The sequence below is a fragment of the Hyperolius riggenbachi genome, chromosome 1 (genome assembly GCF_040937935.1).
Source record: "Hyperolius riggenbachi isolate aHypRig1 chromosome 1, aHypRig1.pri, whole genome shotgun sequence".
Lineage (NCBI taxonomy): Eukaryota > Metazoa > Chordata > Amphibia > Anura > Hyperoliidae > Hyperolius > Hyperolius riggenbachi.
Window position 1 is genome coordinate 122,124,863 of NC_090646.1, and position 15,065 is coordinate 122,139,927.

Consider the following 15,065-nt stretch of genomic DNA (forward strand, 5'->3'; position numbering starts at 1 on the left):
GGAGGAAGCCCCTGGTAAGTAGTATTTATTTTATTAATATATGCCTGACAACTCCTTTAAAGATGCAACTAATCTAACTTTTAACTGACCTAGAAATATGTTTATGCAACTGTGAAGGAATCTAATGACTGGAGAAATTGAATCATTGCCTGGACAAAAAGTAAACTGCTACCCTGTGAAAAGATTAAGCTGTATACGTTACAAGGAACACGCTGGTACACTTACCTTTGGCGTACTGAGTCTGATTCAGAAATAATGCTGGCATTACTTCCAGTTTCAGGTCCTGCACCTCTACTGTAGGGCCGTCTGCCTGTAGCTGAAAGAGGCTTGTTCAGTGCACCAAGAACTGAAGTTGGTTTCGGCTAAAGGGCAGAAAAAAAGCAAGAATTTCCTTTATACTCCTCAACTGAAATTGTTGATACAAGGACAGATCAGGGCCTATTTACAAAGAAGTGATAAAATGCTGCATGACAAATCCCTGTGCATATCCTGATGTCATTTCTGCCCTTTACATTTTTCTTTTTTTCCTCTAATCGCTGAGTCACCTAAGCCTTGCTTGTACACACAAGTGAGCAGGGGATCGGGTTTCAGATAGGCAGCTATGCAGGGAAATAAATGGAGGAGGAATATATTATAGATAAAAAGAACCCCCAGCATGCAACTGTTTGGCACTGACTACTAAAGGGCCAGTACTCCTTAAGTATGTGATAACTCCCAATCATAAAAGCAGAAAAAGTTTTGAAAGCAAGATTCGCATCTTTATCACTTAATACACTCAGACCAGTTGCGGCTGAAATTTGATTTTTATGGTGACAATCCCACTTTAAACCACCAGCAACCACCCAAAAATATGAGTAATTTTAGCAGTACTTTGCAACTGAAAAAGTACCAAAACGTAAGTGAAAGAGTGCTGAAGTAATTTTCAAGATGAACAAGAAAAATTATATCCTAGGACATAACACATAAGAAAAAGTTAATTGCATATAGGTCAATATGTGAAAAGTGGGATATTGGGTGTAAAAAAATGTTTAAAGACCAGTTCTTTTAGAGTGTTCCTATAGTGGAAAAAAAGTGCCCTAAGTAGGCACTTACCTAAATAGATAGCTTCTCACTTGCCATTCCAGTGCTGGGACCCCTCATCCACAAGGCTAAGGCACAGACAGCTTCAGCCTACACGGTAGCACGGAGACGAACTGGCTCTATTTTTTACGCTGAACCCAAGTGGTAAGTGCTCTTTCACATGAGAGCTGGCGTTGGAGAACGCTCAAAGCATACGTTTTGTTGTATGCGTTTTAATATGCTTTGCACTGCAATCAGTGTGCGTTTTACATTGACTAACATTGTAACGCATAAAGATAGCGTCAGGCGAAAAACTGCGCCTGGGTGCGTCGTAATGCAACGCACAAAAACGCAGCGTTATATGTGAAAGCTAAAATGAAAGTCTATGGACTTTCATTTTACCTTGGGTAACGCAAACTTTACCGTTGAAACGCAGAAAATCTGCCCTAATGTGAAAGAGCCCTAAGCTCCTTGCTACTGCACCACACTCGTTTACATACAGGGCGTGGCCGCGAACTTCTGAAGATGTCAGCACTGTATTGGTGGTTGGGAGAAGGCTGAGGGAAGTCCCTGGAGCATCCAGACACTTCTCTCTACTGTGGTGTGCAACTATCTTTTACACCTGTGGATCGCACATGGTTTCAAGTTTCCAACTCCCAGCTTTATTTACTCTTTATGTAACCATGCTCAGAAGGAAATTCAAACAAGCCTTTTATAAATAGACTAAAACATGAGATCTCTTACCTTGCCCGTAAGTAGGTGAACCCGAGTCTCGTCAGATATATAGCTTTTGTCATTGCAAACTTCCTAGGAGGCAAGAGAAAACAAAATAATCTTTCTCCACTACTTCTCCTCAAAACACCACTAACATATAATTAAAGTCTGGGCTGTAATGCCACTGTTACAGAACAGATTAAAGAGAACCCAAGGCGGTTCCATGGGGGGCGGTTCTCTCTCCCTGGCCACACCCCCTGCCGCCACCCCACCTCCCTGCACGCTGGATGAGAGAAACACAGTCTCTCTCTACAGCGTCGTGACCCAGAGGTCACGAAACTGAAAGTGGGACAGTGTGGCCCACAGGGGCGGCTACCTGATCTGCTCAGCCCCCCGGATCAGGTAGCCTACTGTTTTTTATTTTATGAGCCCACATCGGCTCTCCTTAAAGGGAACCAGAGACAATCTAAAGAAAAGATTTTATACATACTTGGGGCTTTCTCCAGCCCCATACGCACGGATCTCTACCATGCCGCCCATCCACCGCTGCCCGCAACTACGAGATCCGGCTCCCGTCACTGACGTCATCGGAGCCAGGCTACGCAGGAGAAGTGCGCCCTCTATGTATCTCTCCAGCGGCTGCTGCAGAGATGCGCAAACAGCGCACTTCCCTTACGCTCAGACTGGCTCCGACTGACGGAAGAGCGGGTTCTGGTTCTCTTTAAGCTTACAAATCCAAGGGTTTAGCCATAACAGAATACACACCTTTTATGGGGCCTTGCAATAAAGGAGTAAGAGGGTAGAGATGGCATAAAGCAGAACAGGAAAAAAGGGTGCCGCCATAGGCTCCCAATTTAAAAGCCGTGATTTGCAATTTGCATAGGCGCCCCCGGAGGGGAGTGGCAGGAAGATGGTTCTGTGTGAGAGTAGGGCTATGGTTAGTCATAGTAGAGTATCAGTAAAGATTACCAATGCTTTACTATCGGAATCCAGTAGTAGAATAGCGCTAATTATAGTGACATTCTACTAGTGACAAGCCCCTGCGCCCCTTTTTTCCAGGCGCCTTTATTTCATGTATGCAGCATGAAGTGTCTGCTTACGCACTGATTTAAACAGGCAAAAAGATCACGTAAGTTGCATATGCACACAAAATAGCTATGAATGCAGTTAGCATATAGCACTGTAATTTCTGTTATTGCTGTAGAAAGGCCACATTCTCTTTAGAGTGGGGCGTATGTGCAACACAGGATAGTGAATGAAGCTGCTATAGGACCTCATTCTACCTAGTTACAGTTCTGTGTGGATCTGCAAGATCCTCACAAATACTTATTCAGATAAGTAATATAAAAGTAATTTATATTACACAGCATCAGATTTTCAACTGATTCTCACTACATGGTCTCTGAAAACAAACCTTTGTCCTGCAATACAGACTGCTTTTCTGATAAGGCTCAGCCAAAGGCAGCCGTTACAGGACAGCTAAGAGGAATGGCACTGAGACATCCTGTTTCAGAAGAACCTTCATCTAGAAGCTTTAGAAATCTGCAGCTAAAGAAAAATGAATAGTGCATCTACAAGCAAAGGAGGAAATCACAGGATTTCCACTTCTGGAGGGGAAGTGTTACTGATAATCTTGAATACAATTTTACTATACAAAGTACCACTGAAAGATAAAATCATGAGCACCCCTCTTTGCCATTTCAAGTTTGCATTCCGTTTTTATTCTGAGTTTAGGGATTTGGTGCATACTTTATCATGTTTTGACTACAAGGTGTGTATTTGCCTCTAGGGGGGCTTTGCACAACTCTGACGATAGTCATTTCAGATGCGGCCTGGTTTAGAAGCGCTGCCAATTCTTCCCTATTTTGTAGATTAGCAAAGAGAAGGAATCTTGATCAGAAATATTACTTGCACAACAATCTTTCTTTCCTGGTAATTCAAGATGGTAAATAAGATGCTAATTTTTCTTACTTGATGCAATTTGGATTGTTCCATTTTCGAGCTACAAGAGTCACATGACGTCTCTCCAAACTAAAAACAACATTTGAACGAATTGGGCTTGAAGTAAATCTATTAGACTTATGACTGAGGGTGCTTTTACACTTACCGCGCACCATGGTTCTCTCTCCCACTGCAACGCCTCGCAATGACACTGCCTGCGATGCAACGGAAGTGCTTCAGGTAAATAGATGCTGCAGTGCATTACTGTTTGACTTCCGCGGTAATCCTGGAATTGCACTGGAAGTTCCATGTTGCAGTCCCCCCCAGGTCGCACCCCGGTTTAACACAGTGCTATTGTTCCAAACCACAGCAAGTGTAAAAGGACCCTGAACGGTATTTTATTCCTCTCTGTGACAGCACCAATTTCGACGATTTATGGTTCTGGATCTATATGTGGAATGTTAGCGAAGACATAAAAGTAAATATTACCTTATCAGGCGGCGTAAAAAATCTAGACGGCAACATTGGCTCTTTAGGAGCTTCTGTATGGGTGGCAGTAATTTTGTTGTTCATAACACAAAGAGCCACATCACAGATTGTGTATAATTTCTAAGAAAAGAACAAAAACAATGCAAATGGGTGATAATTCAGCAAAACAGAACTGCAACCTTCCTGTTCATTCTGGGAGATGCAAGCAGCCACATATATGACAAAGGAAAATTATTCAAAAACAGCAAGTGTGAATGGTTACGCCTACCTATTTATTTTTACACCATTTGTCATAATCTAACAAGGTACACTTTGCATACATTTCCTAATCATTGTTTCTCTAAGACAGCGGTCAGGAACCTTTTTGGCTGAGAGAGCCATAAACGCCACATATTTTAAAATGTAATTCCGTGAGAGCCATACAATATGTTTCAAACTTGGACAGTAGGGATCGCATCCCTGTTGCCATGGTTGCCATGGTTGCCATGGTGAGGTGTATACAGTTGATCTCCCGGGCAGCGGAAGTGTCAGACACGCCTTCAGCTTCTCTTGGGTTTCAACAACATCAGCAATTTCCCCGAGAGCCAGAGAGGAAAAATACAGACTAACAGCTTGTACAATTAGCTACCTGACTTGAGGGTTGATTCACTTTGTAGGGCGAGATCTCCGCACTTTGGCCCAATAGGCTGCCTGGCAAGCGACAGGCAGCCTATTGGCCCAATCAAAGTGGGGGATCGCATCCTACAAAGTCACTGGACCTGACAGGTTTTGGGGGTAGTGCGAGTAAGTTAGCAGCGCATGCTACAGCAGTAGTGTGCCTACTTTGAAAATGTTACTTGCGCTGCCACACTAAGCTGCGCTGCAGTGTAGCTTAGTGAATCTACCCCCTACTGATTTGTATGTGAGCCAGATGTAGCCATAAAAAGAGCCACATCTGGCTCCCGAGCCATATGTTCCCTACCCCGATCTAAGATGACACAATAACAACCTGTATTCATGTCAGACTGACAGCTGCCTGAAGTATTTGGCCTTTATCAACCATTTCACTAGAGCCGCACCAGATTCTGTGGAAAGCTGTCACTGCCCCTCCTTTGGCACCTTCAAACAAGCCCTAAAAACTCAACTCTTCAAGAAAGCCCTACCCCACCTTGCTGCTGTCCTAACTCTCTCTGCCAAGAACTTCTTGATGCAGCCCCCTCCTATTGTGTCTCCACCTCCTACCTTTATATTGTAATCCTTTGGCAGGGCCCTCCCTCCTTGTGTTTCCTACTTGATCGGGCATCCTGCTCACAGATTGAAGTGAACTTGAATTACTTGAACTACTTTTCCAGCATACTGATCTGGCATTGTCTGTCTTAAAGAGGAACTCCAGTGAAAATAATGTGATAAAAGAGCTTCATTTTTACAATAATTATGTATAGATTATTTAGTCAGTGTTTGCCCATTGTAAAATTTTTCCTCTCCCTAATATACATTCTGACATTTATCACATGGTTACATTTTTACTGCTGGCAGGTGATGTCACTGGAAGTAGCTGCTGCTTGCTTTTTTGGCAGTTGGAAACGGCTGTAAACAGTTATTTCCCACAATGCAATGAGGTTCACAGACAGGAAACTGTCAGGAGTACAATGGTCCTCAGAGTTTCCTGTGGAAGGGGTTTCACCACACTATCAGCCATACAGAGCCCCCTGATGATCCGTTTGTGAAAAGGAATAGATTTCTCATGTAAAAGGGGGTATCAGCTACTGATTGGGATGAAGTTCAATTCTTGGTCATGGTTTCTCATTAAGAAACAACGATCCATTCTTTGTCATCCAATTTTACCAAATCTATGTAGTATAAGGGTAAAGTGAGTGAATATATTTAATGGATAATTTAGGCAGCCCCTTATGCTGGACACACATGTTGAGATTTCCCGTTCGATTCCCGGGATCGAACAGATCGAATCGATTATTTCCAACATGCTCGATTCAGATTTCGATCGTTTCTGCCGTTGATTTTCTTGTTAAGTATGCCAAATCGACGGCAAAAACGATCGAAATCCGAATCGAGCATGTTGGAAAAAATCGATTCGATCCGTTCGATCCCGGGAATCGAACGGGAAATCTCAACGTGTGTATCCAGCATAACATTACACAGAAATGGTAAAATTGAGTGAAAAAGATTGGATCATTAGTGGCCATTACTGCTAATTACTTGTGTTGTGTTGTCTGTAACCTTATTTATTGTCCAGGCTGCATAACATGTTTGCACTATATCAGTCCAATAAATAAATGATAGCCATGTGGCTAGAGAATACGTTTAATACTTCTGCAGCTGCTAACTAAGGACAGATTTTTTTTTTTTAAAGGTGTACGTTACAAAATGTTACACCTATTGAATCCCCAAATCAATGATGCTTCCATTTCTGCTTCTCTCTCCCCGTGGCCATACACCGGATGACAGGGGTCTGATCCTGCCCGTAACTAATTACTCCCTGACTCGATCTGGATTTCAAGGTCGGCAAGGTGTCATTTTACGAGCACTCAAGCATCCTGTAAAATTCTACATTGAAGCAAACAGAGTAAATTTTGCATACAGTACATACTTCATTGGCTTTCGGATCATCAGGAGCCTGAGCATCCCGGGTTTGCTTGATGCTCTCGCACATTTTCTTCATGAACATGTAACTATTATTCTCATTCTTGGCCATTAAAACTTCAAGCATAAACCAAAGGCACCTGTTTTTTTTGGGGGGGAAAAAAACATTTCAGTAAGCATCTAGGTGACACACATTTAAAGGACTGCAAAAAAAAAAAAATCTGTATTTATCACCACATTAGGCATTTTGTAATGGAGCCCTGTTAAAAATCATCATCTTTCACAACCTTTATTTACGGCTACTTGTTGGAAGGAGAGGAAGGTTCTGCTACAATGGAGGGCTGACAAATGTCATTACCTCAGGTGTGTACACAAGCACAATTACCGTCACCCACAGGGATCTGGTCTCAATCCCTCGGGCGACAGTTCTGTGCAGACACGACACTACACTTGTCTGTTGCTATGAAGGGAAAAGGAGGGCCTCCGGTGATCTGGTGGGTGACGGATAAGTAGAATAGGCTAGGCTGATACGATCTGCCAGTCAGATCCCTCGGGTTTTATATTTCTTAATGACACAACTACAAGTCTATGTTTTATGTTACACAGCCCAGACACCAAGAATTACTATTATGTACTTTAGTAAATTGCAGGTTTAAAGAGAATCTGTTAGTTAAAAATTAATAAATAAAAAATACTTGTCTTGGGAGGGGGAAGCCTCTGGATCCTAATTAGGCTTTCCACATCTTCCACAGAGACCCCCAAACAGTGCAAAGCAAAAATCTTTACATTGCCTGCTTGCATAGGTGCACTAGCAGCTCTCCGCTTGGGTTCTGGACGAAAATAGCAGAGCCTGATAATTTCCAGTCTACTGCGCAGGCAGCTTGGGAAGCTAATGCTGCACCTGTGCGAGGCTCCCAATAAGCTGCAACATGGGGGTTTTCAGGGGCGGTGAAGAGTATTTCCAGGGTCGCGGCTTAGCTTCCAATTGGAGGAAGCTAGCGGAGGCGGGGAGCACCATGTAATGCAGGAGGCGGGGGAGACAATGCTGATTGACAAGTTGCAGGCAAACAGAAGGCTAGCGACAATCAGATTGTCGCTAGCCCGTCTGTATTTTTCAAGGGGGACAGCAGAGTTCAGGGGGGACTGGCAGCGGCAGCAGAAGGACACAGATGCATGTTTGTGCACAGAACATGCCTCTGTGTCCTTTTAAGAGTTAGAAAATCCGCCTCGGGTTCTTTTTAAAGCACACCTATCATATGATGAATATTCTTTCTAGCAGCAGAACAGGGCTCACCCAACCCTATTAAAGTGTTCTCCCCAGGTTCCTTTAGCCAGATGCTCCACCATGGAAGAAAAGGTTTTGTGTTATCATTCATATTTTATCGAAAATGGTAAAAAAAATAAGTAAACTTATGAGCACAACAGTAGCTGGAGAGCTGAAACGCAACATGGAGGGCAGCGCACAGAGGCAACGAGAGAGTGAATTGATGAAGACTGAAGAGTTACTATGAATCATCTGTAAACGTACTCTTTGATATCACGGAGTTGGTCGATATCCTGAGGTTTCGTAAAATCTGGATCATGAGCCAGGAGATGAATCATGTACGGAACAACATATTCTGGCAGCAAAGATAACAATTTATCTGTGGAGACATAATAAAGGTAGTGTGTCAAGCAAACTAAGTACATTTTATTGTTGATCTCCTGTTTCATGTTAAAGTACAGGAACAGGCACAATAAGTTATCAGTACGCAGCATTCAATGTGTGGGCACAGCTGAGATGTGTGCAGGTCATACTTACCACTTGACACTGGATTCTGCTTTATATATTCCCTTCGTATACTGATGTTCTTCAGTAAGCACTGCCTCGCATGCGCTCTCCGTTCTTTCACAGGGTCCTTGGCACACAAGGCAAAGATAGCCATATACTCAAGTGGAAGCAGCAGCTTTACAAGAGCCTTATGCAGTTTTTGTGCAAAGATCTGCCGTACCTGGTAGCACTCATCCTACAGCAAACACAAATGGGAAAAGCTCAGTATAACTAGCGTCAAAACTAGAATGCAAAGTATAAGGGAGAGGTTTATAGCAGATTACATATAGCCATGCTGAAAATATAAAGTGTAACATTGCCAATGACAGATGAGAGGGCAGACACCAATGGTAGTGTCAGTTGCATACAGCTGCTGCAAACGGCATCATGCTCAACCTGCAATTTAAATATGAGAAGATAACCATTGGGTAGCAAAACGACTAGAGCCTTGTACACGCACTAAATAATTCTCGACCAAGGCGACTGATTGGGGCATTCTCTGCAGAGAACATAGCAAGTATATGATGGCCCTGATGCACCGCAGAGATCTGGAGTTCCAGATCACCTTGTCCAAACGTAGGCTGAGCGCTTTTGGCCCCTTTAGTTGTAGCCTGAGGGATCGCACCCAGATCCGTGCGGCGACCGTAATTGTGCTGGTGTCACACCTTAAGTGGACAGCACTCTTGTCTTGCAGCAGTTAAATCCCAGCCAGGACACTATCTGCATGGAGTTTGAATGTTTTCCACATGTTTGTGTAAGCTTCCTCCACACAAACTAGCTTTCTCCCTCAACCCAAAAACATGGCAACAAGTAAGACAGACCTGAACTTTGTATGCACTCTTTCTTGGGGAACCTCATGTTTCTGCCTTCTATTTCTCTGAAGGGAGCCATAATGAATTCCATTAATTCCCTACATACTTTACAAATCTTAAACCTGAACGTAAGTTACGTAAATGTTAGCATGCCCAGGTCCATCCTACGAGTCTCATCTTTCCTCTATAGTATCAGGGGAGGCTGGAATTTACAATTTCAGCAACAGAGTATGAGAGGTTGATCTGCCTGGGAGACTGATCTTATTACAATCCCAGAAAGCAACCTGTACTCTGGGTTGAGGATGATAATCAACAACTGTATTACATACATATAACAGCAAGATCCCCAGTATCTGGCAGACACGGGGATTGCAAGATTCTGGATACGCGTGCTAAATAACACTAACCCGCATCCCTTCTCTCCCCCCCCCACCCACAAGGAGAAGCAACTTACCAATCCCCCAGCAGCTTTCCAGTGTGCTCTGTATAAGAGTCTCTGCATGTCATGTGACCAGATGCAGGCCACATGACATGTCAGAACCCATAGATGGATGCCCAGAAGGGTCTTCAAGGGCTGCAGGACGTATAGAAGATGGAGCACAGAGGCTCGGTAAGTCCCTTCTGCTGCGGACAAACTGCAGATTACTTAAACACTGCCCCCATTATCCCCCTCGGGCATGTCAATTAGTTAAGACTTCTGAATGCCTGAGTTTGGGATAACAGGGACTATAATGTATATACACTTTTCTGAAGTCCTTCAGTGTGAAACAGCCATCAAGGCTTTCTATTCTGAGTTCAGGTCTATTTTAACCACCATCTTGCCACAGGCTGAAAGGTATAAATGCAAACGCACTTTGGCAGAATGGAAATTTATATAAAACGTCCTATTTGTACTACAGGAGCAAAAATAGGACGTTTACAAATGTCTATTTTGCTGGAAGTGGTATATTTACCTCTTGCTGACTAAACCCCCCTGAAGAAAAAAAAAGTCTGCCTAAACCATGATAGGGAGTTGGGAAGACATTCCATGCACTCCATTATTCCAATATGGAATTTTACATACCACCGTGACATCTTTACTGCTGACTAGATATAACAATTCTTGCCGGCTATGTCTGCTGCCCACTAAAAACTGCTGCCACATATTAGGTGGTGTGTAGAGTTTCCTGGAGAAGTAACTTACATTAATAACCAGTGCGCATAGCTGAAATTGTTCTGGAGTGATTATTTCATGGTAACAAGGCTCCTGAGCAAGTTTCATAATCGCTCCTCCAGCTGCTAATCTCAGGCGAGACATGTCCGACTTGCTGAAAAACAATCACATTTCCCACATTATAAAGCTGAACTGCATATAAGCAATTTGTTACATTTTATACATACAAAAATAATGTCTTCCTACAAAAGCAGAAGTATTTCTACAAGACTCAAACCAGCTAGAGCTGCATATATATTATCAGCAACAAAGAGCAATACACTAACAGTACTTCAGCCATCTACATCCAGTACGGTAGACATGGAATTTACAAATGGTGCTGCAATTATGCACAATTTATCCTTAAATAAAAAATATAACTTTACAGGTCTGGTATGTTTTATAGCAGAGATGAGCAGTATTTGTCATCTGCCTCCAGGGACTCAAGAAAACCATTTGGGAGTCCCGAAGTGGAAGCTGCAGGAATGTCAACGAATATAAAAACGGAAGCTAACCTCAGAAAGGATAAAAGCAATGGCTTCTAAAAACAGAGCAGGCTACGTGATCAGAAAAGCAAGGTCCAAAATTATCACTTCTGAGCAGTGGGCAGAGCCATGCAAATGAATCCTATTCCCCTTTGCGTGTTAGACATGCATTCCGAACTGTCAGTTCACAGCACACATATACAATAGAACTTTATTACAAGGTAATTTATCCAGCTTGCACACAGCTGTTTTACAGTACATACCCCCCCTTCAGTTCCAGTGTTTAGTAAGGCCTGTGAGAGTTGTGATATGGGAGGAAAGGATACCTACCCACTTCTGTGAACATTAAGAATGCCTCTGAGAAGCTTTACTGTTCAACCTGCTGCTTTTCCACCACTCACATCCCTGCAGGACGACTTCCCTCTGTCTATTCTGCACAGGTGCTCGATAAAGAAATTGCACGCAGCATACTATGGCAGGCTATGGGCACTTCTGCCAACAGCATCCATATGAATGGGAGAGGTGGGAACAGTGTTAAATTGGGGACAGAGGGCAGGCAGAGAGCATGAAGCAGGTGGAAAAGAAGGCAGGACCATCATGACTCTGCAGCTCAGTCAACAAAGGCAAGTAAGTAAGCAGGATTATAGGTACTCTAAGTTAGAAAGATCTTAAATCACCAGAAATTTATTTAGTAGACAAAATCCTGGGCTGCTGCTGCTGCTGTTACTGCTGCTAATGCTAAAGCTGCTGCTGCTGCTGCTGCTTACACATGCAAAGTTATACAAGTCCATAGCTTGCACTGATGAACAGTGGTGTAACTACAATTTATGTCCCCCAGCAAAACCGATTGCCTCCCCTTAGCGGCCTTCACTGCCTTGGGGCCCATCTCACCAGGGTCATAAAACACTTAGTTCTGCTCACCTAATTTTCTTATGCTCTGTTAAATCTCCCTCACTGACCAACATGGCAGACAGCAATCGCAAAGTGGAGTTTGCAGATTTAGACTGGTTATTCTTCATCCCCAGAAGCCAGCGTACCAACAACTTTATGGCTTGTACCTAGGAGCAAAAACATCCACATGAGACAAACAGAAATAAATAAAGCACTGAGACGCGAACGGTCATTATGAAAAAAAAAACCCTATAAAAAGATTTACACCATAAAAATAGACAAAGTATGTAAGGAAAGGCAGGTAAAATGAATATGTACTTTGGCAAGAACTTCCGGTGATACTTCTTCATCTGGGGACCAGAGTTTACCATTCTTGTCTCCTGTTGACTATAGAAAGAGTTAAATGAAGTCATTAGTATAGAACTATAAGTGATACTTCACATCCATAACGTAGCCAAGCATGCAATAACTTACCCGATCATTCATCAGAAGGTCTTTTACAATGAAATTAGCCACTACGGATTTCATTGGGGATGCAAACTGATCAGGAGCCAACATAGATATATGGCCCAGCGATACCAAGGGAGTTACAAGTTGTTCAGGTACATCGGCATTAAGACTTCGGCTGAGTGGCTTTAAATAAACATTTGAGAGAGTATATAATTAGAATACACATACCACACAATATCCTAATAGCTACATGCAAGGTCATACCAAGTTGGAAAAGGCTAAACAAAAAGTGTCCTTAGGAAAGGGTGCCCAAACGGGAGGCCACGCAGCTGCAGGAGAACAGGGTAAGACTGCAGATTAAGGCATTTAGTGAGACGCTCCTTACTTATTCTAAAGCCAAGTGACCTAAGCCCGTTTAAAAACGGGCTCTAGGTCTGCGTCGAATCCCCATCCCCTCTTCTCCACTCCCCTCCCCTCTCCTCCCACCTTCCCTCTACTCCCCTCCCACTCTCCGCCACAGTGTCACCGCGCATGCGCGCACCCGCCGCCCGCTATGCTCCCTGGTCCCATGCTATCCCTGTGTAGCGTTGTCCTTGCTGCGCAGTGCGCACAACGGTTCAGCACAGACAACGCTACACAGGGACAGCGCACGGACACAGGGGTTTTATTATATAGGATGGAGGCCCTGAGTAGCATCTCATAGTGGGATTATCACAGTAAATGACTCTGCACCTGGTGGACCAGTGAGACTACCTCAGGAGCCAAGAGGCAGCCCCATAGTTTTGCTTGTGGAAATAAGATATCTTCTGTTCTAAATTAATCCAATGACATTCCAAATCAAAAGGTCAACAGGCAAAGCTAAGTTTGATTTTTGTCAGTGCGCCCGCTGAAGGATTTCCTCCCATCAGTTCCTCGTGTCACCCGCATTCATTAGTTAAATACTGATAGGAAAGGTTGTGCAAGACAACCTACGTTTGTTTACTTGTCAGTATCCTCAATGGAGAGATTTCCTGACTTTATTATCATCGTAGAAATCAGCATGCAACATAAGTTACCACCGCTACAAATACATTGTGGTTAACAACATATTTAAGAAAAAGTCAAATGCAAATTTTACGACTAGAAAAATAATACACAAGCATAGTGGCTGCCTTCACTGTTAATACAACAGGTGCACATTCTAATAATTCATATTGCAGTTTAAAGTGAACCCGAGGTGAGAGGGATATGGAGGCTGCCATATTTATTTCATTTTAAGCAATACCAGCTGCCTGGCTGTCCTGCTGATCCTCTGCCTCTAATACTTTTAGCCACAGCCCCTGAACAAGCAGGCAGCAGATCAGGTGTTTCTGACATTATTGTCAGATCTGACAAGATTAGCTGCATGCTTGTTTCTGGTGTAGTTCAGACACTACCGCAGCGAATCAGATCAGCAGGGCTGCCAGGCAACTGGTATAGTTTAAAAGGAAACATATGGCAGCCTCCATATTACCCCCACCTTGTGTTCTAACCACATGCTGGCACTGCTTTCAATTTTTTTTTTTTACTATGATGTACATTAAACAGTACGCTCTAAAGGTCTATGAAAAAGGTGAACATTATATAAATACATAATCTTAAAAAGGTGACGATGGTAACAATGTTACAGCAGTATTACCACCATTCCCATGCACAACGTCACTCCATTTCACATACTGGCTCCATTCTCCATCCCCACGTCTAATTACAATTAATATCATATAGCTAAAACTTAATACAAATACTAGTGTAACTCACCTCAAAAATCTGAGCAAGTTGTACTTCTTTATTAGAGAAGATAGAGTGAATACAGTGTATTGCCTGCTTAGCTTGATGCGGAGTACCTCTTTTGGCCTTCTGATGTAAAATTGGAATAAGTGCCCTATTAAATTACAGATTTAGCATATATATTAAAAAAACATTACTAAACACAGAGCAATCTTTCAGTAAGAATTCATATCACCCTGTAGGATCTCACCTATGTCACCCTGCAGACTCACAAGAGACAGCCAGAAAGAGAGCCATCTCTGAAGAGAATCTGTTTTTGCTTGACCTCTGCCAAAAATTGGGATTGCCAGATCATCTCAGGCAAGAACATTTATTCCCCTGCCTAATCCACTCATTGGAATTCACTCCATCAAGCTCCGTGCAATCACTCCTCCTCCCCCTTCCATAGTACAATAATGCACCGCTCAGATGTAGCTTGGCAGCAAGTCTGTAAGAAGTGTGCCGTTGGGGGGCCAGTGTTGGAGACACCACCATTGCTTACCTATGGGGTACTGCTCCTTTAGCCCATGGTCCATGTGGAATGCACCATGTTCCCCCAGGACCATCCGCAGTGACTGGCAGTTCAAAGATTCCAACTGTGGAGTACGCTCTCGACCACCGCAATGCATGCCGGGAGATGCAGTCCGTAGATGTGAGTACATCTCTATATTCACATCTACAGACTACATCTCCCGACATGCAATTCAACAAAAACAAGAATACAGATTTCTACCTTTCACAACTTACAAAATAAAGACAAGGGCTTTATATTTGCACGTTAGGCATTATAGCAAACATATACAATTATTATATTTATAAAATACAATATAAATAAAAATAAAATGGTGAATATATAC

The 15,065-nt window shown here is 43.0% G+C and overlaps 1 protein-coding gene across 1 annotated transcript in view; it reads right to left on the minus strand.

The window, feature by feature from the left end:
- The window catches only part of PDS5A (PDS5 cohesin associated factor A), a 153,049-nt gene that overhangs the window by 16,222 nt on the left and 121,762 nt on the right, over positions 1-15,065 (minus strand). Inside the window, 11 exon segments of the mRNA XM_068278468.1 lie at positions 226-362; positions 1,804-1,866; positions 4,204-4,323; positions 6,791-6,923; positions 8,312-8,426; positions 8,585-8,789; positions 10,589-10,712; positions 12,004-12,140; positions 12,292-12,360; positions 12,448-12,606; positions 14,200-14,323. Of these exon segments, the coding sequence (XP_068134569.1) occupies positions 226-362; positions 1,804-1,866; positions 4,204-4,323; positions 6,791-6,923; positions 8,312-8,426; positions 8,585-8,789; positions 10,589-10,712; positions 12,004-12,140; positions 12,292-12,360; positions 12,448-12,606; positions 14,200-14,323 (1,386 nt within the window).